The sequence below is a fragment of the Pholis gunnellus genome (assembly GCF_910591455.1).
Source record: "Pholis gunnellus genome assembly, chromosome: 20".
Lineage (NCBI taxonomy): Eukaryota > Metazoa > Chordata > Actinopteri > Perciformes > Pholidae > Pholis > Pholis gunnellus.
Genome location: NC_136547.1, coordinates 2,355,700 through 2,383,318, shown reverse-complemented (window position 1 = coordinate 2,383,318; position 27,619 = coordinate 2,355,700). Strand labels below are relative to the sequence as shown.

General features: G+C 43.5%; 1 protein-coding gene across 1 annotated transcript; it reads right to left on the bottom strand.

Annotated features, from left to right (window-relative positions):
* Nucleotides 1-23: 23 nt before the first annotated feature.
* On the bottom strand, nt 24-25,868 carry stk17a (serine/threonine kinase 17a; the record flags this gene model as incomplete). The annotated part of the gene is made up of 7 exons (XM_079181208.1): nt 24-396; nt 1,426-1,605; nt 3,142-3,190; nt 3,273-3,399; nt 4,127-4,274; nt 12,173-12,385; nt 25,687-25,868. The coding sequence occupies 7 exons, from the start codon at nt 25,866-25,868 to the stop codon at nt 24-26; spliced, it is 1,272 nt and encodes a 423-aa protein (XP_079037334.1).
* Nucleotides 25,869-27,619: the final 1,751 nt, after the last annotated feature.

The window sequence follows — 27,619 nt, the reverse complement described above, 5'->3', positions numbered from 1 at the left end:
TAACGTTTAATAGGAGGGCGGGGTCAGTAGATGAACTCTCCAGGGACCTCCTGCAGCGAACTGAAAGGCTCCTCGAACTTGAAGCGTTTGGAGATGGCCTTCTGCTCGGCAACCAGCGCCTCCTTCTCTGAGGAGGAGGACTGGCGGCACTGACCCAGCGTGTAGGCGGCCACCACTATCAGCTCCTCCGCCACCGGAACCCTCCCCCCATCTTCAGCCTCAGCCTCAGCCGTGGTTGTGCCGCTGGGAGGTTTAGGGCTACTGGTGGAGCTACTGGTGGAGCTGGATGCCTCCTTTTCCTCCACTGGGAGGGCCTCCTCCTCCGTCTGGGGTTCCTGAAGCTCTGACATCTGAAGCCAGGGGTGTTTGAGACACTGCTCGGCTGTGGCCCGCTCCCTGCACACACACACACACACACACACACACACACACACACACACACACACACACACACACACACACACACACACACACACACACACACACACACACATGAATACAGCTGCATATGGTAGATTCTGCTTCATGTTCTGTGTTGATCATGTGGTTTCAGCTATCACTTTAACGGTTCAGCTGTGAGGACAGTAATGCTGCGGTCACACTACCAGCGACACAACAGCACAGCAGGCTACAAGTCATGTTCAATGGAAGTCGGTGTCATGAAGCAAACTGACCACATAAATCAAATAGTCATATGTTTTCAGTTTCCTGTTCCGTTTCACCATTCCAGTGCTACGTCATCGGTAGGTATGCCCCTCCCCCGAAAACCCAGCTCTAAGCGGAAGTATTGATGCGGTCCTGAGTTAACGGGTCTGAGTTAACGGTCCTGAGTTAACGGGTCTGAGTTAACGGTCCTGAGTTAACGGTCCTGAGTTAACGGGTCTGAGTTAACGGTCCTGAGTTAACGGTTCTGCTATCGGTTCTTTCTTAGTTGTGGACTGAGACGTCCTCGTGTCAAAGCTCCTCTCTTTGTCTCTTTGTCTCTCTGTCTCTCTCAGTACAGCGTGAGACTCACATCAGGATCAGAGAGAAGTCGTCTCAAACACAATAAAACCCTCACAAGTAGGTTTATCACAACATGTGACCAACAAGCAGAACAGAACATCTGTTTGTGGAGCAGCCGTCAGGTAACGGTAGTGATGTCATACGTTAGTGATGTCATACAGAGTTTGATCACAACAGCAGGATCATCAGTGAAAGATAATGACTGAGATCATTGTTTAGCTGCGACAATATTTGAACGATTTTGGAACTTCCTGAATTTGTTTAAATACAAGAATAATAAAGCAAGCTTAATTCATTTTTCCCACAATTGAATCAGAAAGAACCGATAAGAGCACTAGTACGGCTAGAATCCTCAGGATACGCGTCCCTCCCACCCCTCTCCCACGCCCAGCCCCGGGGTGGAGTGAGGAGTGGACTGACTGTGGCTGCGTGCGGAGCAGCGTCTGGATGAAGGACAGGGCGCTCCGGTCCAGCTGCTGCAGCTCCTCCTCGCTGTAGCTCACGTTGAGCTGGGAGATGTTGAGAAAGGTCTCCTGCTTGTTCTCGCCCAGGAACGGAGAGATTCCCGTCAGCATCACGTAGGCCAGAACACCAGCACTCCTAAACACAAGATACATACTGCATGAATGAGATTAGATACACGGAAAGATGCATCCTTCACCCATTAGCAGTTACACATTCATAGGAGAGAATAAACAAAGTAATATGTAATTAAACACGTAAAATCTGTATTTCATACTTTGTTGAGTTGCACTTCCCGGCTATTTTTTTCTCAATATTTGAGGTTGTTGCTGAAAAGCAAAGATGAATATGTCCTGTGCCTTCATTGGTCATTGTGCTGACTGCGATGTCATTTATTGTGTCCCTAAAACAGTAGAACCCAAGCTACATGGCGATGTAAGTCAATAAACCTTTATAAGTGATGATGCCATAAATATAGGTTTTCATCAAATTTGAAGAAATAAACACACAAACATATTTTTCCTGAACAATGCTAAATGTAGAAAAATTGACAAAAAATGTCTCTATACACCTAATGTGGAACAATAAGTCATTAGCAGTTGAGTAAGTACAATCATTTCTTGGGTGTAATGTAAGTTCAGAGAGTTTATTATGTGTTTATGAGGAGGAAGTGTTCATTGTAGTAATTTGGGGTACAGCGTCATTAATCACCAGCTACATTTGTAGGCAGTAGATCCAGTGGATCGCCAGTAGGTGGCAGTGTTGTGACATGAGCTGTGGAGCGACTGTAGACCCAAACGCATACGTTTGTATTTTGCAGAACATTTTCATTAAATGTGTAGCACCTGATTGAGCCTGTGTGACATCATTCTGTGCACCGCTACACTAACATTGTTTGAACTATATACGTGTTTTTTAGTGTTAATGAGCAGAGTGCAAACGTGTCCACAGTCTTGTTCTAGTACATTCTGATGTTTGGTAATGTAACGACGTCGTCACGAGCGTACATCGTGATGACGGGAAAGACAGAAGCTTCAGCTTTCACAGCAAAAGAATGCATGTTCTAGTTATGATGCTGTTATTACTTCAAATGACTTGAACGTATCGATACGTTAACAGACATGGTGTGTTCTCCTCCACCTCCTCTCCCTCGTGTTTATATGTAGAAGTTTCCTTTAGTTGTTGTAACTTTTAAAAGAAGACTGATTTATTGACAGAGTGAATCAAAAAATTTAGTAACTAGAGAAAAAAACTCCTTGTATCATACGAGTCGTGTTGTTCACATTAAAGTAGATTCATATTCACAACCGGACCTGAAGGCAGCAGATGAAACATCTTCATACAACTGGAATGGTTCTAGCCATGACGTGCCATGACACTCTATACATCTTCAATGGATTATAATGGAGTGACATGCATAGTCCCCAGAGGACGAGCCCTGCTGTCTTCAGTGATCCTCTGACTTCATGTCTAGTGCCAGCAGGAGGTACCAACCATTGGATATATATGGTTCAGACTCTCAAGATGAATTCTACTCCTTCTGGTGATTTATTATGTCATTATTAAGTTCCCATCCCACTGGCTGCAGACTCTTAGTATCAGTAAACAGGACACGGTGTGTTTTTATACCACCATAAGGCGGACATTTTCATACTGCTTATGACCTTCTCTTACCACATATCTGTTGCTGTGCTTATGGGCTCATAATTTAGAATCTCAGGAGCTGGAAACAAGAACACAAACACACCCGTTAATCATTTTGAAGGAAATCTGTGCAGTGTGGTGGTAGAAGTGATGCAACTCACCGACGTACTCCGGAGTCCCCATGATCTCCCTGAGCTCCTGGTGGCTGCTGACCATCCTGGACAGACCAAAGTCCACGATCTTGATGTCCCCCAGAGGAGAGCTGCTGGTCAGCAGGATGTTCTGAGGCTTAGGCACAGCACACACACATCTGTGTCATTGTGTGCTCATACACTCTCTCCTTCATGGAGGTGAGTGTCTTCTTTGTTTCACCAATTATACATATCAACAATCAATAAAGCCCGGTCATTTACTTATCATGACATCATGTTAGATAATAACTTGACTCACGGCCTGATAGGTGACTGTGTTCACATCACTGATCTTTAACAAACAAACCTACGTTGAAGGACCTGAACCTGTCCTCAGCAGGTTTAGTGAAACGCATGTGACGATACTCTGAGGTCTCCGTCAGCACCACGGGGGCTTGGAACAGATATGCCCAGATCAAACACCGTGCCATGTTTTGCTCTATATACAGTCAGATTGAGGTCCATGAGAAGTGACAGTCACCTCTGTGATGCATCTCCACTACAAGATCTACAGCTGACCTGAGAGCAGCTCTTCAGTCCAAGGCCCAGGATCACTGCTCCCAGCAGGAGGGATGTTTACTGCTGGGTGAAATCATCTCACAGCTCATTCCAGTGTACACACTGTAAAATGGCTTATGGCCCAGGATGATAGATCATATGGCCCCTGGCATGAAAAGTCTGCCCTCCCCTGATCTAAACTGAAGGCGACAGACTACCGGATTATTTCCCTGTTCTAATGTGAATGAAGGAGGTTTCATGAAGAGATGGGAGTAGTAATGAAATACAAGAAAAGCAAAACCTCAGGTGCTTCGTGTTCCACTGACCTTCAGGTCCAGGTGGACTACGTTGTTCTGGTGGAGGAAGGACACGCCCTCCAGGATCTGCCTCATGAGCCTCTTCACGTCGTCCTCGCTGAAGGCCTCGTCTTCCTCATCTGACACGCACTGGTTGAAGATCTCACCTCCAGCAGCACTGCACACGGACACACACACACACACACACATACACAGTACATCAGATCAGGAATGTTCACTCTCCACGTTGAAATGATTCAGTGTACTGTAGATCATCAGGGTTTTCCAGAGTCTAGGCATTCCCTCTGCTTAACCTGAGCAGGGTCAGGGGGACTGCAGCATCTCCCAGCATGCACCAGGCTAGAGGCAGTTAGACAAACACGTTCGTCAGTGATTGTAGAGTTTGTGACTGTGGGAGGAAACCCAAACTACAGTCTGTGTTCCTTGTCCACAACCTCACCAGATCCATTACAGACCGTATGACACGCCAGGCTCTGTATGGTGGATCCCACAAGACACTGATCTGTGTGTGAATGTGTGCGTGACGACTTGCTGGAGGCGGTGGCAGGAATAGCAGAGCAAACGAATTATGGTGAGCTTCACTTGACAGGGCCGGTAGTGTTGACTGAGAAAACAGGGCTGTGGTTGTAACGTCTCCGCCCACTGCCTCCGTAAAGTAACGGTAATGTCCTCCGACCTGAGATAAACCCGGGCGGATGAACTCAATTAGACTGGGCACATGACGGAACAGAAAAAGACAGGAGGGCAGTCAGGAATAGATGAGGCGTCCCCTCGGGGGGGCGATGCTGAATTAGGCTTTATCTCAGAGGAGCTGGGGGGGTTTGGGTTTTTCAAGGTGGGAAGAAAAGGTCTTTAACCCAGCTAGAGAGAATGACATCACTGGAGGCTAGACCTGATGCACGGTAACTACAAACAGTTTCGTCAAACTTTTGAAGATACTTCTGGTATATTAACTCTGCCAAGCAGCCGGAGGTTATGTCTCTGGTTTGGTTTGTCAGCAGGATTATAGAATCTGTACTCGTCTGATTTTCATGGAACTAGGTAGAAGGGTGTAGCATGGACTAAGGAAGAGCCCATTCCATCTTGGTGGTCACAGATGTTACCGTATTGGTGCAGTTTTGTGAGACCAACTCTGCCATGTCTTGTCTTGTCTCCCCAATAAACACGTTAGCTTTCTAGTAAACAAACACATGTGAGACAGCGACTGGTGAGCGGTTCTTGACTCCCAGCGGCCGAGCAATTGACCCGCTTAGAATAGGCATAAAGCGGCTACATGTCTTCACCTGGAGATAGTGGTGCAACGGATCATAAAACTCACGGTTCACAGGTTGGATCAGCACAAAGGAGATCCCTGACCTTTGATTATAGCAGCTGGTCTACAAGGATCCAGACTTTTCTTTTTATGCCAGCGTCCTAAACATCATTTCAACAGCAATTAAAAACTAACTCACCAATGCCCGCTAGCAGCTAGGCTGATTCATACAGTGTAAAATGCCAAAAGCATTCAGGAGTCACTCTGTATACAAAATATTGTAGATTAAAAAAGGCTTTTTATAAATGTTTAAATGTTTTTGAGAAGCGATCTAGAAGATGTTGAGAACTCTTCTAAAGCCTCTTGTGATTTCCAGAAGTAGTTTCTGTAAGTAGCTCATTTCTGTGGTGGGAAGGGAAGACAGATTTTAGGAAAAGGAGCTTTTTTGAAATGAATACACTTTTAAATAAAGGCCGCAGTGATCATCCACAGTACAACAAACACACTAAAAACCCTCCGATGACACCATCTCAAACAGAAGCAGCTGGGCCTGCTGTCTGTGAGGCCAGTGAGGACTTGTGATTGGCCAGTTGCTAATGCAATGAATGAAATCAGTGTTGTGGGAAAAAGATTGATTCAGTTAGGAAAAAAATATAGAAATCTTCAGCTGACCTAAATACTAATAATGCTTCATATCTGACCTGCTTCAGTTATACCGAACAATGGGAGGTGGGGAGGGCTCCATTATCTGAGGGGAGCCTCTAACTGAAGGACGAGGCAGATAGTAGCCGTACGGAGACGCCACAGAGATGGGACTCAGTTAAAGTCTTGTAACAGGACGTAGTGGCAGCACAGCAACCAGAGGCAGCACTGCAGGTTTTCAGGTTATTTAATGAAACAAATCAAGTAACACAAAACAACAGAAAACCTAGCTCAGTCCAGAGCTCTATCACAACACTAGGAAATATAAACTATTTCAGCCGGGCCGCTAGCCGACTTACCGGTCTCAACTTTCTCAACCCTGGAGATCTTAGAGACGCCCCTCCTCCTCTCGCAGCATGTTCTCTCTGATCAGCTTCCTGCTTCACCTTTATTCATCTCCCTGATGAGGAGATCAGCTCCAGGTGTGTCTCTTCCCACACCTGATCTCTGGCTGGAATGTAGATTCCTCTAACTACCCTGGACCTCAGCCCCTTACACTCTACTGGCTGTAGCTCAAATAATGGAGGCACCGACAGGAGTGGATGGGTGGAGGAGAGGAGAGACAGACAACATGTGTGTGACAGAGAGAGAAGGGGGGACGGTTCTGTCAGAGCGAGGTCAAGTGAACGCCTCACAGCGGCCCTTCATCCTCAAAATGAAACTATACATGTGTGACCCATTCTCAGTTCACAGAAAAGTTCAATAATACAATCTATACAGGAACCACATCAACGAGTCTCTCTCTCTCTCTCTCTCTCTCTCTCTCTCTGGGTGAGCGGCCTTGCTTTGACTGGTCACGACATAATGACCTCCCAGCTGGAGCTCAACCAGCAACGAGGCCATGGAGCTCTCAGTTGAACTGTTCTACCCATCTCCCTTCTAGTTCTAGCACATCCCTTTCTCATCTCTCTCTTCATTTCTGTCTTTCTCTTTCTGCTTTCCAGCCTCTGGCCCCTTTTCCTGTTTTCCTCACCAGTCATTCCCCTCCCCCTCTCCCTCCCATCGTGGCATGAATAGTTTTCTATGTCAAGTTGAGCCTTATTCATAGAATATCTGAACCCTCTCTCCATCTACTCCTCCATCAGTCCTCTGTCATCACCGTTTGCCCCACTGCCCGAAATATCCGTCAGCCGTCGGCTAGATAAAAGATGGGCGATGTTGTCAACATGCCTCTAAAGAAAGAATGAAAGCATTCTGCTCTATTTCCCCTCTGATATAGAGAAAATAAATTGTGTGTTCAGATGGACTGAACACAGGAGCCACACAGGATCTTATCCCTCCATTCTTATCATTCATATCTTCAGATCATTCATATAAAAAATTGCAGACATTGTTTTAACATATGTATTTATTTAATATTATTCATGCACATAGCGCGCACAGTCACGTGACTTGTTAAGTCCCTGGCTGGACACGTGAGCACATGTGTGACTTGCTAGTCACATGAGTCAATTAAGTTAACGTTAACCAAGCTCGTCTAAACCTAACAAAGTGGTTTTATGGCTTCAACCTAATTTCCTGTGAAGAGGGAAGTTTATTTTGAAAAGACACTCTACGTGTAATGAGGCTAGATTGACCTGACCTGACATTAGAGGGGAACCTAGAGTGTCCTGGGGGCCACTGACTCAGAGCCAGTGTTTGAAGCATTTATCTGCTCTATCTCAAAGGACAACATTGAGGTAATTGAGAGGACGTTTTTCAGACAGACCATAGACTGTATATAAGAAGTGGAGGTAGTTATCGTGATGTCACCCGTTGGTGTGTGGACTGATGTCATGAAGCCTTGAGTCCGTGGCCAGGTTATTTTTTATTTGCAACCAATGAATGAAAGTTAATATATTTGGAATGTGGAGGAATGATGTAGAGATGCCGTACACGGCTCTGGTAGCTATAGCGACCTGTCACTCACAATAAGCCCCGCCCTAAAGCCAAATAGACCATAAAGCATACTCTGCTTTGTGGTCTATTTGACTCTAAATGGACCATCATGTACTAAATGAACATCATGCTGTATTGAAGAAGACTTGTAACTAGAGATTGAGACCATAAACTCATGTTTACAATGTTTACTGAGGTAATAAATCAAGAGAGAAGTAGAGTCATTTTCTCATAGACTTCTATACAACCAGAGGAGTCGCCCCCTGCTGGTCAGTAGAGAGAATGCAGCTTTAAGACTCTTCAGCATTGGCTTTTTGCCGCCTTGTCAGACAGACAGAGAAGAGAACAACATGTTGAGTTTCATGAGGCTGGAGGATGCTGTGTGTTTACTGTTGAAGTTATTAAAGGAGTTACTGGACATCTTGTTGAGTGCTTGCTGTTCTGGTTAATGGAAGACTTCCAGTCATTCAGAAAAAAAGCCCAAATATTGGATAATCCTCCATGTTTTTATTCATGTTTTTAAGGAATCCAAGGATTAAGGAAGAGTCGGTTACACACACTGTATGTTAAAAGATGCAGTGCTACCGTGAGTTCTGAGTCACATGCACAGTATATTGCCTAATGCCTAATTAGTGAGTGAGCAATGTGGCAATTAACATTCAAACAGTACAAACACATGTTTCCTTTACAACACACAACCAAACTGAGGTGTATTTCTGTGTGAGTGTAGCTTGATCTGTGTGTGTGTGTGTGTGTGTGTGTCCGTGACAGGGAGCACTATCCTCATTCAGGGGAACAGTTAATTCTGGGATTATCCTTTTTATGAACAATGGCTGGGATTGGGATTATGGGCCGAGGCGGGGGAGGATCGGGTCGACTAGAGCATTTAAAGGGGCATTTATGGGATCTCCTTAACGGGACAGATTGCATTGTGTGGCATGTGCTGCTGACAGCACCTAATCCTGTAGAACACTAGGATCCTGGAGAACACCAACTACGATCCTGTAGAACACAACGATCCTGTACACTAGGATCCTGTAGAACACAAACTACGATCCTGTAGAACACTACAATCCTGTAGAACACAAACTACGATCCTGTAGAACACTACAATCCTGTAGAACACTACAATCCTGTAGAACACAAACTACGATCCTGTAGAACACTACGATCCTGTAGAACACTACAATCCTGTAGAACACAAACTACGATCCTGTAGAACACAACGAACCTGTAAAACATCCTGTAGAACACTAGGATTCTGTAGAACACAAACTACGATCCTGTAGAACACAAATTACGATCCTGTAGAACACAAATTACGATCCTGTAGAACACTAGGATCCTGTAAAACATCCTGTAAAACACAACGATCCTGTAAAACATCCTGTAAAACATCCTGTAGAAGACTAGGATCCTGTAGAACTCAAACTAGGATCCTGTAGAACACTAGGATCCTGTTAAACATCCCATAAAACATCCTGTAAAACATCCTGTAGAACACTACGATCCTGTAGAACACAAACTAGGATCCTGTAGAACACTACGATCCTGTTAAACATCCCATAAAACATCCTGTAAAACATCCTGTAGAACACTACGATCCTGTAGAACACAAACTAGGATCCTGTAGAACACTACGATCCTGTAGAACACAAACTAGGATCCTGTAGAACACTACGATCCTGTTAAACATCCCATAAAACATCCTGTAAAACATCCTGTAGAACACAAACTAGGATCCTGTAGAACACAGTACACTAGATTTATAAACATGACCCAAATAAAAAAAGCAGCCCAGTGTTTCCAACTATTTTCCAATGAAAGTGGCCAGCAGCACTAGCTCTAAAGGTCCCGCCCCCAGAAGGATCATTCTGACTGTAAACGACGACGATCCTGCTTCTGTTAGCGCTCACAGCTGTTGACTAGCAGCTTGTGGAAGATTCCAGTGATGCAATTAGGAAACAGGTAGACAGGCAGGTGGCCCGTTCTATCATTCGGGCCGGATTTTGTCAGAACGTTTGATTCATTTATTGCTGTCGGGATGTAATGAGAATTTCAACAAAAATATCTAAAATGTTTTTAAAGGAAATGACCAACCCTACCTTTAAGTGTATGCTATATCTTCACAGCTGAAGCTGTTATATCTCTCCAAAGCCACCAGACTCCTCTGACTAAAACCATCCATCGGTTAGTTGGTTTGTTATGGTGTGACTTTTGGATTGGAACTAACGTGGCGTCCTCAGCAGTAAACCAGCTCGTCTGCTCCTCCAAACTGTGAGTTACTGTAGGACACACACTGACTAAGGATACGTTCATATGTAGACAGGTCACAGGGGAACATTATTTTTGAAAGGGCTTGGGAATTTCTGACGCTAGAACATACGCACTTCAACCAAAATTGTCATGTTTGGATTTGAATACATGAGGAACACTACTGAAGCTATAGGATGATAAAATCCTTCCTTAAGGAACACGGAGAAAAGCATTCAAAGAAAACATCGAATGGGAATTTACAGCGTACATCCAGAAGCAGTAGCTGTCTGTGACAACAGCTGTAGAATGCCCAACATGTCGCTCTGGAGAAGCTGTGTCCGACAAGGTGTGGGCTCGGTGTGACTACCTGGCATAAGAAAGTGACTCAGTCAGAACACTGTCTGTGTGTGCAGAGGTCATGAACGACAGATGACTGCTGATCCACAATGTGTCAATACCCTCTAATCTAGCAGATGCCCTCAACACAGACTCCCATCCGCCTATCTGTGTGTGTGCGTGTGTGGTGGTGGTGGAGGGAGTCACTATGGTGAGCGACGCAGGCAAAATCCAATATGGCATGTGGAGGGAGGGACAGGACAGAAAGAAAGAGAAGGAAAGTGAGAGAGACCTTCTTCATCAGACTGGCATGCCATGAACTGACACACACACACACACACACACACACACACACACACACACACACAGTGGGAACCAGGTCAAGCATGGCCCAGGCATTGAGACTAGAGGGATGAGATCAACATCTAATGGTCCGGCTACTGGAGTTAATACCATGTAGTATCACGTGTGTGTGTGTATGTGTGTGTGTGTGTGAATCCCACATACTGGGTCAAACTAAGCTGTGCCCCAGTTGTGCATCATTCAGTACTTCTGACAGGTGGGTTTGTCCCCTTCACCTCTCAGCCATAAGCCTGGGACACAGGAAACCCAATCCACCCATGTCCTACAGCACAATCTGTGTGTGTGGCTGTATGTATATATATATATACTGTATATATATAAATATATGGACAAAGGCGAGGCACATTGTTGGAATAGCTTGTGTTTGCTGAAGCATTAAAGTTTGTCCTGAAGCTGTGCAGGACTAAAAAAAGCTCTGACACAAACGGCCCGTATTCTAAAGAAGGACCTGAAGAATATCAAAAACAACTGCGTACACCACCTCAGCAACAAAACAGGAGACTACAAACCAATAATTACAACCAGTAATCTCAAGACACAAGGAACTGGTGAAAGATGGCTGTGTGAACCAATCACGACAGCAGCTTTTTACTTGTACTTACAGTAGGCAGCAGTAGAGTGCACAGGAATGAGTGCTAAAACCCAGAAATGAGTCAGATTTCTACCAATTCTGGTTCCCTCGTCTGGAAGTCAATGTTCTTTTTGAATGTTTTTCTAGTTAGAATCATGAAATAAGATTTGTTCTACAACACTAAATACATCAGTAAATACCCCTCTGAGGCAGAACTCTTTGGCTTTATGAGACTGAACACCAGTCCGCCTTCAGCTCCGTGGTGGTGACGTGAAGTCATACTGCCTTTACGCTTCAAAACCATAAAAGGGGAGTTCGTTTGTGAAGGTTATCTTGATGAACAAAACGTGGAAGTATCATAAACCTTTGTTTTATACAGAGATTATTTTCTGTGCAACTCAGTGCAATGCTAAATTTTGTGTAGGCCAAAAGAAAATACATCATCCTTCAGTACTCTGCAGTACTTGTGAATAATGAATGGCCTCACCAACCATCTCTGGGTTGAACTCAGTTTTGTGGTGTCTCATTGTAAAGCCAGGTTTGGATCCCCATGGAAACATGTCAGCAGCATCGTCATTTCATACTTTGTGCTTGCAATAAGCTTTCACTGCTTCATCTCATGCCTTATTAAGTCCTCCACTCATGGTTCTGTTGAAGATTTAAAGAACATTTTGAGTTGTGCAGGTTGGATACTCACAACTCCAGGACCAGCACCATCTCAGAAGCCATCTCATAGACCTGGTGGAGGTTGACCACCCGAGGGCTGGCTGTGGCCAGCTCCAGCACCGCGATCTCGTGGATGATCTCCATCCGGCAGTCTTGGCCTTTCCGTCTCTTCCTCATGAACTTGGCGGCGTACTCGTGGCCCGAGCATTTCTCCACACACTTTCTGACCACGGCGAACTTGCCCCTGGAAGAGAAGAGGACCATCAGCACTGTAAGGGATGGACCTGGGACCAGCTGTGCAGTAAACACCAGGGCTAGACCTTTACCATCCTCTGATCCACCAGAGATTTCTCTTCTCAATTTGGACTCTGGTTGGTCAAATGAGTTCCTGTCACCTTAATTATTAGGAAACTACTGAAATGGAACGACAGAAAAAAGAAAATCCCCCATAAGACGTACAGTGAGTCCATGGGAATGTTCCTTTTACTAATGGTTTATGCACTCATTTTTAAATCCCACAATGCAACATTCTGTATTTTACAGGCGTGAAAACTCTACACCATGGATGTATGAAGATGGATTGAGATTTGGTGTGTTCAATCATTTTGTGGATGTTGCCGGCACTGTTTCTCTTCTCTCTCTCCTGGCCTGACCCACTTTTATTTCTGGCTGGAAGGTGTTCTCGTGCGAGGACCCCGGCGCTGTGCGTGCACATGTACATGCTGCCCAGGGGAAATCCTCTGAAATGTAGCCGGTGATTGAGATGACAAGCCCACATTGTGACTTCCCTTCTGGCTACTGTTGGCAGCCAATGCTCCAATAATCAGCAGCAGCAGCCTGGCTGAACCAATCCACAGCCAAGACTCACCAAAAACAGCTTTCCTTCTTCTTTTAAAGGGGCCTGGGATGAATTGTGTGACTCAACATAAATGTAGGCGGAATATAAAGAGTATTGCAAAAAAACAACTATGTCTTAAAAGTTGTCAGAAGCACAAAGTACTTCCGATTGAACTTCCTTTTACCAGATGCAGAAAGAGCAGATTTAAGAAACTACATCAGGTATGGATCCACCGAAAGAGAAATAGTGTTACGTTCCAACAAATGTTAGGCTAATTAATGATCCAGGGAGTTTAATGTAGAGCAGCACAACTGTCTGCTGGATACCAAGCCATTCTTCTGTTCCTGTCGACCGCTGCATAGTGTCCAAATCATCTACGATAGAACACTGATATTACGCTGAGCAGACATTTAGCCAGCGGGAACTTTCAGACCCTTCTACATCCAATATGATGAGTATTTTTTCTCTCCTTTACACTTTAGACTTTACACTTTGGGTGAGAAAGTGTTAAAATTGTACCCAAGCTGTGAAAATTCACAGGTCATAAAAGGGCACCTGATAATTGAAAAATACACTTCCGATATGGTTGACATGTCATCGTTAATCTGGCGTTGGAAAAATAGTGCTTTATTTTAATAACTTTGTGGGTTAGATGCCTGAAATGAGGTCCAAGTCTTGAAACATTAAAGTGTTGTCCTACCACATGTCAGTAAATTTCCTACTCATGACTTTGAAGCTTGTCTTAAACAATCCCTGGAGGCTCCTCAATGCAGAGACAGAGCAGAGACAGATGGCAGCAGGAGATGGAGAGGTAAACACTGCCTCAACTATATCTGAAAAGTTGTATTATTCATATTTAATAAAATCATGTTAACACTACTTAAGTAAAAGTAGATAAATACTACAGTGTAAAAATACCAGTAAAAGTCCAGCATTCAAAACATTACTTAAGCAAAAGTACAAAAGTATTAGCATCAAAGTACTCATTATGCAGAATTATATATATTATATCACTAGATTATAACCATGGGTGCATTAATATGTTAATCCCTTTAATATTGCAGCTGGTGAAGGTGGAGCTCACTATAATCCTGAAAGTATTAGTGTAGTAGAACAGTTTATGTTTTTCAATATTAACATGTGTACTTTACTGTAAACACGGTGTCAGAGGGCATTAAAAGCATGCAAACAGAGCTTGTTTATCACATTCAACCCCAGCTACTGGGGCGGGTACAACAGTAGTTACAGTTGTGACTAGCTGGCCTGTCTCAGATTGAGAATAATTCACATCATTCTTGCTGAGAGCAGGAAGAGAAGCCAGGATGACTGGGACTGTGTGTGGGTCCATTAGGACTGTGTGGGTCCAGTAGGACTGCGTGGGTCCAGTAGGGCTGTGTGGGTCCAGTAGGGCTGTGTGGGTCCTGTAGGGCTGCGTGGGTCCAGTAGGACTGTGTGGGTCCAGTAGGGCTGTGTGGGTCCTGTAGGGCTGCGTGGGTCCTGTAGGGCTGCGTGTGTCCATTAGGACTGTGTGAGTCCACTAGGACTGTGTGGGTCCATTAGGACTGTGTGGGTCCAGTAGGACTGTGTGGGTCCACTAGGACTGTGTGGGTCTGGAGCATGACCAGCAGCTGTGGCCTGGAGCTCTGGACCAGCTGCTTCATCCTCAGCTGGCCTCATGTGACAGTCATGGGGCTAATGCAGCTGGGAGCTACACATTCAAACATTAAGACTTTCTAATCAGAGCGGATTTCTCCATCTGCAAAATGAATTTGAATGCATGTATTGCAATGACTACGTCCTCTTCTCATAAACGGTCTTGATGGTGGAGAGAAAAGGAATACTTCAAAGAATGGTGCTAATAAACCTTTTTGATTTCTTTATTCTTTTTGACACAGTGACCCAGCCTGCACCGTGTGGTGACGTAAAGTAAAGTTCACCTGGCCTGTATCTTCTCTTCTACTACCCGACAATTCATCAGGAAACGATGAGTGGCATCCATGATGATATCGTATCACTTCCCATCTCTAGCAATATCAGTCATGTAAGATAACTTCCAAAAATATGACTCGACACATTAAACTCAACTCTCACAGCTTTGTAAATGTAGGTATGACATTTATGACAATTATTTGCATAGTGTAGAACTATATCATACCATAATATGAAATATTTATCCTCATTTGACTTGTCAGTCCAATCAGATCAGGGGAAGGTTTCTGGATTCAGACTGTTTGGGACAGCAGATCAAGTTTCTTGACTTTGCTTTTCTTGAATATACCTTTTTGAATGTGGTGACATTCCATCAATGATGGTAGAAGTGGAGAGGACCTCTCACAGAGTACTGACTGGTGACTATAGTGAGAAAAGAGAAGAGAGATGGCTGCAGGCCTGTGTTCGATCTGTGCGTGCCTGCATCGTACACACATACAACACACTGACTGTATAACTAAATAATCTCTTGTAAATTGATTTTTCCATTCAACATTTTCCCACAAATCAATGTATCTGCTGATGTGCCAGGACAGCCAGTAGAACATGTATTGAAGCCTGTCTGACCCGTCGTGCTGAGGCAGATAGAGCGCTCTTTCTTTCACAAGTCCTCTAACAGGTTTTAATGTTCCACTTGTCATATTTCAGCATCCTTCTCCAGGTCACCTGACAGTGGTGTGCGTGGGTGTGGCCATGTTTGGTTTGGGGGGTCTGGGCCTGCTCTTTAGAAACCATACTGAGCCACCACAGCCGTTTCTAAAGCAGCCTCAGCACATTTCCAAAGCCAGCCGACCCATTCACAGACTACACCCTGAAAGAGATGGCTCTGTGTGTGTGTGTGTGTGTGTGTGTGTGTGTGTGTGTGTGTGTGTGTGTGTGTGTGTGTGTGTGTGTGTGTGTGTGTGGAGAAGCGCTTTAATGGATGCGGTGGTTGTCCCAGCCTGAGGCCAAGCCTTACAGTGCTCTGTGTGCACTAGCACACTAACCAGCTGCTCCACATGAAAGACAAGATGTATGCATCAACCATTTCATCGCCACCACACATACTACTGCTGCTTTAAAACTGAAAATATTCCTATGCAAATATTATATGTCCAGGGCTTTTATTGTGAAAGGCTGGAAGGAGTGGATCTGGTCTGCGCTGCTTTGTCAACATTAAGGGTAATAAAGGTTGTTGTCTTGGTTTCTGACTACGGAGCCTTCATGTTGTCGTTTCACAAACATAGGCGCTACTCAACCCGTTCCACACGACGTGATTGGTTGAGTCCTCGGCATATCATTTGCGTTCTGTGTGAAAGTACCCATGACAAAAACAACAGTTGGAAAAAATGTACTGACGACTTAATCGCATGAAAAAAGAAGAAAGAAAGCCGCCGCTGGTGTGTACCGGCCTTTATTACTCAGTTGAAGTGGCTTGAGAAATGTAATCCTGCTTAGAGATCGTTGCACAGGTTCAAACCCTGTTCTGTTCTGCTCCGAGGTTGCCGTCAGCGACATGATGATTGTGATGTAGTCAAATGCGTTTGAAGTCATATTATGGTGTGGTTGGAACAATGAAGCTGTTCCTTGTCTTCATCTCTGATGGACAATCTGAGTGTCCCATGCTCAAGAAATGTGTTTCCAACCACAACAGCCTATGAGCTATCAGGGGTCTCAGTGAAACAGACCACACACGGTCTGCAGTCTCATAGCTGGGTATTTAATGAAATAAAGATTTCAAGTGGCACGGGGCCAAATCAACAGATTCCCCATGTACTGTGCTGACAGTGGGCATCCTCCTGAGGTCAGAGACGATGACACACTGTAGGCTGGATGAACCCAACGGAGACGCAGTAATGAGAGGAAGGAGCTGATCAACATGGTGGCTTCTACAGGGAGAGGCCACCATGTGCTGCAGGTCTGCACCAGGCTGAGTGAAGCTGATGTGGAAGTGTCCTAGAACTTAAAACAAAGTCTATGAGAAAATGACTCTACTTCTCTCTTGATTCATTACCTCAGTAAACATTGTAAACATGAGTTTATGGTCTCAATCTCTAGTTTCAAGTCTTCTTCAATACAGCATGATGTTCATTTAGTAAATGATGGTCCATTTAGAGTCAAACAGACCATAAAGCAGGGGATGCTTTAGGGGCGGGGCTACTGTGAGTGGCAGGTTGCTGCAGCTACCAGAGCCGTATACTGCGTCTCTACATCACTCCTCTGCATTCCAAACATGATCACTTCTGTTTATTGGTGGCAAAAAACAACAACATGGGACGATTGTAATGGAGTGATGCAGTGATGGAATATCATCACAATATTGACATCGAGGTATTTGGTCAAATAATTGGACTGTGGAAATAGACAATGTCTAGATCTATTTAACACAGATTATGATAAAACACCCTACCTTACCGGCCTTACCAATGGGGGTGCAACCCATTTATTAATTAAATACAAACAATGTCATGAGGCCTCTCCTTTTTCTGAACATCAAGACACTCACCATGTATGATCATTATTCTTATCATCATTACTGCAGAGATGTAGTTTTTCAATGTCTAGAGTTGATTTGAGCTTTACCTCCAACCTGAAATGGAATTAGTGAAAATGAAAAACTAAAATGTAAGCAACCAGCTAATTTAGCCCAGAGAAGTAACTATGTTGTCCTGGTGGCAATCACTAAAGAGCTGTGGCAGCACCATCTGGGCTAATAAGAGAGCGGCCATGTCTGTCACTAAGACCCCTCATGGAAAAAGCTTTGGGTCTTAACCAGATGGAATTCAATGACTTCTCCATTGTGGTAGTCTCTAAAGGAGCTTGGCTGTGGGCCATCTGGGACTCCCAGTGCAGAGACCTATTGGAGGGTATTACCTTAAACCCCCCCACCATCCTCAGACTACTTCAACTCCTAAATGTGAAAAGTATCCAGCTAGCGGGGGTCAAACAGCAACCGCTTTATAGCACCAACATTCTCATCCTTTTCATCCTTTTGAGTCCATTGACAGAAAAATAGTGGTCACATACTTTAACAATCAATCGTTCCATTCTTTGTTCAAGCTAAATATGGAAAAATGCCCAAACGTTCCAAGATTCAGTCTCTCCAATGTGAGGGCGTCCTGCTATCACTGTAGCTGAATATTGGACTCCTGGTCAGACAAAGACCTCTAAATGAGCCTCAGTAGAAGGGCATTTCGTTCAGTTGATTTTTTGTTAGAATAAGGATGAGACATTTTGGAAATTGTCTAAACATTTAGAAAAACCAATGGATTAAATGTGAGAGAGAGAGAGACGTTTCTGAACAGTTCAGGGCATTTTAGGAGCTGTAAGGAACGTTTCAGCTGTTAAACAGAAGCCCTTATTGTGAGCAGCTGACATGATGTTACGTCTCCATTGTTCTCACCGATTCCAAAACCTCAACTTGTGTATCGAGTACCGAGTACCTATCCAACAGTCGTGTGTTAAAAACAAATACACATATTATATATTATTTAAACAGCCGTGCACTATTAGCTGTGTATGGATGATATAAGTGCTATCATTGTTGTATTGTCTCAGGTTAAACCTTGAGTTAAACATTCACACATACACAGAGCTTTCCTCTATGATCTAGTGTGATTGTTAAATGATTGACACATCTTGTCTGTCTCACTGTCCCGGTCAGCCAGCACTATCATGGCTTTGACTTTTTGCTTGGATTTGGAAATTAGCCCTCTTACAGAAATGTTTGAGTTGTGACATATTGAAGTGAAGTGAATTGATAGTTGCTGTGGGTGGGAACGTGAAAGGCATCACCTCCTCCACGCTGAGGGTTTTCCTGAGAATAATGCGCCCGGTACTGGATGCTTCTAGAAAGGAAAAGAACCATTTCCCAAGCAGATGAGGCAGAGCACTTCTTTATATTAACTGACTTCAACTCCACACAGACTCAGCTGGGTTAAACGTGTCCAGCAGACACTCATCAAACTGACTTCAGCCTGGAGTCTGACCAGAGACTAAGCAGTCCTTTCCCAGTGCGTGGTCATGGAGCCATCTTCACTGCAGGCCTCTGCTACAGTAAATCGCAGGAATCCTGCTGTAAGAGCTGGTATAGACGGGCTATCCACTCAATGGAAGGCTGTCCAGCAAAATGGACATTCAAAACGCATACAAACTAAACAATGTCCAAAGCGTTCAGTATTTCTTCTTACAGTCAAAAAGAAGGTGTCTTGTCTTTACTGCTCAGAGGAAGTGATGTCATGTGTCTGTCTGGAGCGTGAACGTTGCCCTCACTGAGTGGGTTCAGTCCACACATGCAGGGACATTCACCCTCACACACGTTATGAACACACACGCTGCCAGAACGGGCAGAATGTTCTGCACGCTGGTTTCAGGATCCTGCTCCAGTTTTCACCCAAAGGCCCAATGTGACCAGACCCTCCACAGACCTGAGCATTACATTCAGCTCACTGAATCCTAAAGAATGAATGAGTTCTGTATCTACTTTCAGACGATGATGTTTGTAGTGCAGGTGAAAACAACAAACCGGGGGGAGGGGGGGTAATCTGAATGAATGAATGGAATTCCAGCGCTGAGTTCAAGGCTCAACCGGAGTCAGCCTGGAGTAAACAACAAGTGGTGTGGCCCCTTCATCTGTTATTACACTGATTAGAGCACAACAAGGGCATCACGACGCACCAATAGGAAGCCAGTATTCTCTATGCGGTCACAGAACAACACATCATTGAGAAATGTCCCACAAGACACCTCTGTTAGGCTCATAGAGCCGCCACTGGACCTGCATCCACTCTATTCTAGTGTCCATTCATTCATAGGTCCATCATCAGCTATTACATATCAATCAATGATTTAAACATTTGCTTCTAAAATGTAAGGATGTGCTATTTTGTCAGGGCTCCACGGTAACGGCTGCAAGGTTGCTATTAGCAACCATTTTGAGAAATTGGTAAACCAATTCTTGCGCTTCAGTTGCCATCAGTGGAAAGTATTTAACAGCAAACAGTCAAACATGCAGCAAAATAAATACTTTTGTATTCATATTTGTAATATTCATGATATTTAACTATTTCTGTTACAGTCAGAACCAGAACCAGAGAACTGGATTCAAGTGAAGGCTTTTACTGCCAAAGCAGGGTGGTGTGCTGTTAAATGTTTCAATGTTTCAATGCATGTTGTAGAGATGTGCCCACACTCTGATGCTACATGGTGGGCTCCAGCTGTATGTTCAAGTAGAGATGATGTCTGTGTCTCTTTAAGGGACTCACAATACAAGACCTGAATGCTGAAGGCCACTGAAACCAAACCAGGACCACAGCTGCTCTGCTGTGTTTTGCATAGGACTTGAGGGGACGTGTTAGTCTCAATAACATTGATAAAACATGAACTATAAATGTGTTTGTTTGGGCACAGTAACACAGTTTTGAATCTATTATGTCACATTTGTATTATTAAGCTGATGTTTAACTGTATCTAAATGACCAAAACATATAAGGATACTAAACATGGCCTGGTTTATGTCATTATTTTAAAGAATCTTTGGCTTTTCCACTGACATCACCGTGGTCTCATAGAAACTGCTGGATATGTTTGACAATTAATCAAAAGCATTGACTGATTGAATCTAGAATGAAAATAATCATTAGTTGCAGTCTATTGTAGTCAGCCTCATGTGAGCCCTTATTAGATCACAATTTGAGGAGCCTGAACCTAACTAGAGGAGCAGTGTTAATGTAGTTCACTAACAGGAACATATGTGCAAAGTGGGAGGGGACGCTGGTTCTCAAGTACTTTCTTTATTCTGTATTTGTGTTGAATGTTTTTCCTCAGACGCAATGAAAGCTGTGTTGTTGTGATCTGCATCTGGACCACATGGTCATGATGGTTGTTGCTCTCATCCTTCAGCCCCAGCAGCTCGTAGCCTGGCTGCTGAATGTGCATTACACTCTGGCCAAAGAACAAACACAGCTCTGTGTCATTCATGGTGTTCAAAGAGGAATCAGTGGGCTCGTCTCTTTGCTGAATAACAGGTGATTGGCTGATATCAGTTTGGGACAGGCAGCTTGGCTTCAGCAAGATGTCATATAAGATACACTTTGAAACACACACTTCAAAGCTGCCACCTTAAGGAATAATTCATTTGTCCATGTTCAAATAGTCAGGCGCCCATTGAAACAGGGATCCTTGCTGTGACCATTCTTCCTGTTAACACTGGCTAAAACAACAAGGCTTTAAATGAACTTCCAAAGTAGGAGATCTAGTGCTTATTGGTGCAAATATCTTTTGTTCATCTGAATGTATACGAGTTAGGGGTCGGCAAGCTTTTTCATAGACATTAAGTTTAATGACACCACATCTAAATGTGACTCTCCAACAGATCTGTCATTTTATTCCGTCAATATAGGCATGGTCCATAATCAGGACAATGTATTTCTATATGAGAGCACTGTACAAGAATTCTGCCATCTTCATGAGAACATTCAACTTTATTTAGTAAACCTATTAACCCATCAGTCTTCTTTATCAGCAGTAAACTTTAAAAGGAATTGGGAAAAGAGGCAAGTAGGATTGGACTCTGTGGAATGGGGGATGTGAGATAAATAAAAGGGTTTCCATGGGCCAGGGATCGGAACCAAAAGAGGGAATTTTGTAACAAAAAAGCCACCTGACAAAAATTGCTAAATGTCTGAAATCCTCTTTTAAAAGTTTCAACTTGAGAGGTCCAGGATGCTGTGAAGCAGTCTGTCCTGTCAGCCTGTTCCACTGATGTTAGCTCACACCGCTACAGTGCACAGCTCAGACCATCAACACCATCAACAGCACCCTCAGACATGATCAACCAGAAATGTGTCTGGACATCACCAGAGATAGATAAACCCTGATCAAAATATCATATCATCTAGAAATATTATGCACGAAGGAGAAAGAGTTTGATCCAAGGTGACCGTGGTGCACATGAGCGTGTGTCAGCTGACCTGCCCACTGCAATCACACTGCTGCTGAGATTAATGTACCCTTTCATGTTGTTCTGTGGAAGCTAATCTCAGTCACAATGTCAGCTCATGCAATGCAAAGCCACACACACACACACACACACACACACACACACACACACACACACACACACACACACACACACACACACACACACACACACACACACACACACACACACACACACACACACACACACACACACACACACGGTATAATAGGAGGTTGCTGGCTGGAATAACTTTAGTAGTGAAGTGTAAACTGAGCTCTTATCTCTGAAGCTGTACCTGAGTCAACACACACACACATACACACACACACACACACACACACACACACACACACACACACACACACACACACACACACTGTTAGCTTTATTAAAGAGCTGACGGAGAACCCGTTCAATGTGACTATTAGTGGAGGTAAAAGCATGTTCTAATCAACCGGGGATTGGCCTTGTGACTCTGTTGGGGGACAGATCCCAGGTCAGTTTATCCAGCAGGATGGAGGGCATTTCCTCTACTCATTACCTTTGAAGAAACCCTGTGAAACATTAGCAAAGTCCAGCTCCCTGCTATCAGACTATGGGCTGGATTTCACTTTACACGGGTCAAAGACAAATCACCTCATCACATCATTCATTCACTGTATTCATGAAGATGTGTTCAATGACACACCGGGAAAAAGATCACAAAATGATAATGCCATAAACAGCTGAACATCAAAGTAATATCCCATCATACTGATAAGGCTTTGAATCAAAATTCAAGTTCAGTGCAACGTCATTTTGATGTGTTGCCATGACAACGTACTTTGTGCCTGTGTTTTATTAAGAGTGGAGCGAGTTAAAAGAACAGAAGCCTACGATGTTGAGTGTAAAAACATTTTTTTATCTCAAATTTAAAACTATTATTCAGTAACCCAAACGCTAAAGAGGGACCATTGAGCGGTCAGAGATGTGGGGTGATTGTAGACCGTCTGTTCTAGGAGCACGAGTAGCACGTTTTACATTAGCTTCTAGCTACTAGCTAAAGGTGACTTGTGCTTGCAGAATCCACGTGGGTTACGAGTGTCTGCGAGTGATGTTACGGACACAAAGAGAAGGCTGGAGAAGAGAAGAGAAGAATGCTAAGCTAACAAAAAGCTAAGAATCTCAACCCAGCATCTTTCAGCAGAACCACAGTGGTGGAAAATAAATGTTTCCAGACTTGACAGCAGAATGCTGTTCGCTACTTGTAATCAATGTAGAACAGCCTCAGTCTCCATTGTTCTTATTATTACTATTTGGTTCCAGTCGTACGGCTGACAGCGGCTTTAGTCCCGCCCACGGCACCGATTGGCTGACTGTTAGTACCCCTGTGGCGCTCATTGGCTCGCTCACTTTTTAACAGAGAAAATGCTGTTTCATATCCCAATGCCAGATGAATCATCAGTGGAGTGGTTATATGGCTTTAGTGGCCTACCAGCGGTGCTCAGGGACGAGCTACAAGTAAACAACAACAACGACATATATCAAGGGGACACACCACAACAACAGCATTGGGTTCATGCTAGGGCTGCAACAACGAATCGATAAAATCGATAAAAATCGATTATCAAAAGAGTTGGCAACGAATTTCATTATCGATTCGTTGTGTCGCGCGATTATTACGCCACTCAATAAGTCGCGGAGATGTTTGAGTGTTCACAGCAGCTCGGCATAACGGAACAGGACTCCGGTTCTGTAGCTGACGCTGACCGGCGTATAAACGTTGCCGTGACAACACCAGAAGTTGATTTACGCGATTTGTATTATTTTTAGTTTATTTCTGCAATTATAATAATTACATTTACTGCCATTTTGGGTACCTTGTGTTTAACTCGTAACCGTTTTGCCGTTGTTTTACTTATGATAGATGAGCTTTTGTTTTTGTAACGTGACCATTAAACCGGGAGTTAAGCGGAGCTCAGAAAGATGAGAAATGGCGGGAGAAAACAGCGAACTTTTACTTCCCAGTGTTATTCTACTGCTGGTCTACCAGAACACGGTGACGTGTATTCAGTTCACTCATTAAAGTGCTGTTATACTTGTAGGTGATGAGAGACAAGAGTATTTGTTTCTTTGTTGTTTGTACATGAAGCTGTTTTGTGTCTCTAGTTTTCCCGGTGTTCCATGAGAGGACAATAATAAACGTGAACATCAGGAATAAGCGTGGACTCTTTTATGACCAGTGTGGCTACAGGTTCTATTTTGTGTTTTTTTCTCTGAACTGGGGCCATGATTAAGAGGGACGGCCGGGGGAACCTCACCCGGCCCGGACACGGAAAGGATTGACAGATTGATGCTCTTTCTCCATGCTGTGGGTGGTGGTTCATGGCCGTTCTTAGTTGGTGGAGCGGTTTGTCTGGTTAATTCCGATAACGAACGAGACTCCGGCATGCTAACTAGTTACGTGGCCCCGTGCGGTCGGCGTCCAGCTTCTCAGAGGGACGAGTGGCGTTCAGCCACGAGATTAAGCATTAACAGGTCTGTGATGCCCTTAGATGTCCGGGGCTGCACGCGCGCCACACTGAGTGGATCAGCGTGTGTCTACCCTTCGCCGAGAGGCGTGGGTAACCCGCTGAACCCCACTCCTGATATTAGTCTATTTATTTTTTTAAATTATTACTTTAACAGCTCAGGGATGTTCGAGCAACCTGTTTGTGCACTTTCTGAAGATTTTTTGCACTGTGAATTTGTTGTTTTGTCAGTTCTGTTTTTGAAAAAAGGGTTAGAAACTAATGCTTTTTTTTTTTAATCCGATTCATCGATTAATCGAACAAATAATCGACAGATTAATCAATTATTAAAATAATCGTTAGTTGCAGCCCTAGTTCATGCACTGGTTACTGTTGACAATAAGAATCATAATGCTTCCAAAACATGTCATCTGTTTGCCCCTCTAGATTTCTCCTAAATTCACCAAAGGTTACCATTATATATTATATATGTATATAATATACAAAATAATCGTCTTAATGTCAGTGACCGACTGGTGAAGTTTCATGGGGTTGTCTATTAGTTCATGTTTTGACCCTATTCGCCTGTAGAGTCTTCAAAATGTCTGTAATTTAACTAAACATCTCTTTAAAGATCGTTTTCTCTGAATGAGTTTGTTCTCAGACTCTGATCCAGAAATCTCCACTTCAGTAGCTCTTACATACACTGTATTCCTCTCTATACTCTGAAGGTTAACACAGAGGGGTTTGTTCACATGTCATTCAGAGCCTGATTTATACTACATTTTATTCATAAAAACATGGAGAAAATTGATTTTTTTTATGGCTGTTTGATGCAATGATATATCCAATAAATCCCCTCAATAAAAACCTTTGACTGTAATGTGTATACAAAATAAATCAATGTTCAGATTTCTGTTCTGGAAATGCATGCAAATTAGCACATATTTAAGAAGATTGTGTCTACTTTGCATATCTAAACACTTTTTCAACTTGACCAACAAAAGAAAAATCTCAATTAACTTGGGAACTGTATTGACGTGAATGAATGAAGGTCATTCTGTTAAGAGCTCCATAACCTACCTTATATGGCTGAAATGATATTTGTACAACAAATAATCAGGTGCAGGATTTCATAACATGGCAGTGTGATGTTCTCCAGATAAAAAATAACTCAAATAAAGTCACATTTACCAATTTTCTATGTTTATGCTACTTTAAGCACATTACTATGAAGTGATTTGAACCGTTTGAAAAGTCGGTCCTACCTTCCGAGCTCTTTGCCGGGGATGATGGTGTAGTGGTCGCTGAAAGGCTCGCTGCTGATGCTGGTCTGGATCTCGGACAACAAGCCGCTGATGCCGCGGCCACGGCTCGGTTCCGCTGCCGGACTGTGCTGGAAGCCGGTCCGGCTCCTCGAGTCCCCGGCGCGTGGACATTCGGGGATCATGGTGTCGTTTTAACGTCAGTTAATTAGTTAGTTAACGTTAGTTAGTTGTCAAACGTCCAGGAGAAAAGTTGAACAAACAGCAGCGCACTAACGGGGGACACGACCGACCGAACAAGCGACAACTTTAAAACAACATTCGCGCGACAGAAAAGTGTCACTGTATTGCGGGAAGGCACTTCAAAGCTTCCGCATAGTTTACCTTTGTATTTAATACCGTCACTGACGAGCTCATTTTGATGTGGTCCGGTCTGCTGTCGGCTGCTCGGTAGTCAGCTCCTCACTGACACACCGCTCCGGTGCTGCGCGTTCGGTAACCATGGGAGCTCGTGCTGATTGACAGACGGGCTGACCAATGGGGTGGAGCGTTGGTGGAGCGTGGTGCTCTCTGCTGCGTTCATGTGAAAACAGGATGAGCATTGCGACTTCAACATTATGGAGCAATATTTAATAAGAGTGGAGTTATGAAATAGTAAATCACATGAATAATTGTATAAAACTGCAATTAACAAACATTTATTTTTTAATTATTTAAGAAATATTAAAACAACTCATCGTGATGAGATTCAAAACGACCACAAACATACACAACAATACAAAGACATTCAAAACGAGCACAAACAGATGCAAAACATTATAAAGAATTGTGAAACAAAAAAGAGAGATGTAAAACGAGCACTACCTGGTGCAAAACAATACAAAGATGTTCAATGCAAACACAAACAGATGTAAAACAATATGTAAAATTACCGTAAAGACAAACAAAAACGACCACAAAAAGAGAAGCAAAACGATCAGAAAATGATGCAAAACTACTACCCCAAAAAATGACATAAAGAGATCTGCAAACATTCCGAAGTATAAAACACCCACAGGGATACAAGTATGGACGCTATATGGTCCTTTCTGAGAATGCACTGGTAGTGTTGTATTGTACTTTTTTTCTAATATTTAGTTTACCTCAAAACTTCACAAACTAGTTATAAAATATAAAATTAAAACCACAGAATCTGATTGACACACTGCAAATAACAAATATAACATCCCACAATTATATAGATATTATCATTAAACTGTATAACACATCACAGGGGTTTTAGTTTTATGAATCATTCGACATGGGGGATTTAGGAAACCAATTTTGTGTGGTGAACTTTATTCACCACACAACTCTTGTGAAGGGGGACATGGGCTCTGTTAGAAGTCAATGTTCAATCCCAGTCCGCCCTGCCTGGAGTCAAACAGCTGGATTCCTTTAGATTAAGGATCATGGTTTATTAATACTTGTGTATTATTTTCACAAATTTGGCCCCCATTGAGTTATAACTTTGTACTAATCAAAGCAATTGCTGAGGCATCTCCCTGACAACTGAACTCGTATCAGCTCATGAGCGTCACAAGATGAGGCTGAAAGCCTCAGAGGAAAATAGGTCAGGAGGTCATTTAAGATTTATTTTGACAATGACTTTCTCCCAAAAGTAAGAGTGGACGCTCACCTTTAGCGGATGGCCACTCAGTTACCCTGTGATGAGGTCATGTGATCATCCATGTCTTTCCTTGGTTTCATTCAGTAGAATATATCCACACAGTAACAGAAGCAGAGTAACAAAGTGACCGTTTTTATTGAGATTCATAAACAGTTGTATGGTGTGGTGGAGCGATAGCACAGCCTGAGTATTTAGCAACCCGTTCAGATTCAGAACTGTACCTTCCAACATTATGTACATATGTGTTTAATCCACACACACAAAACA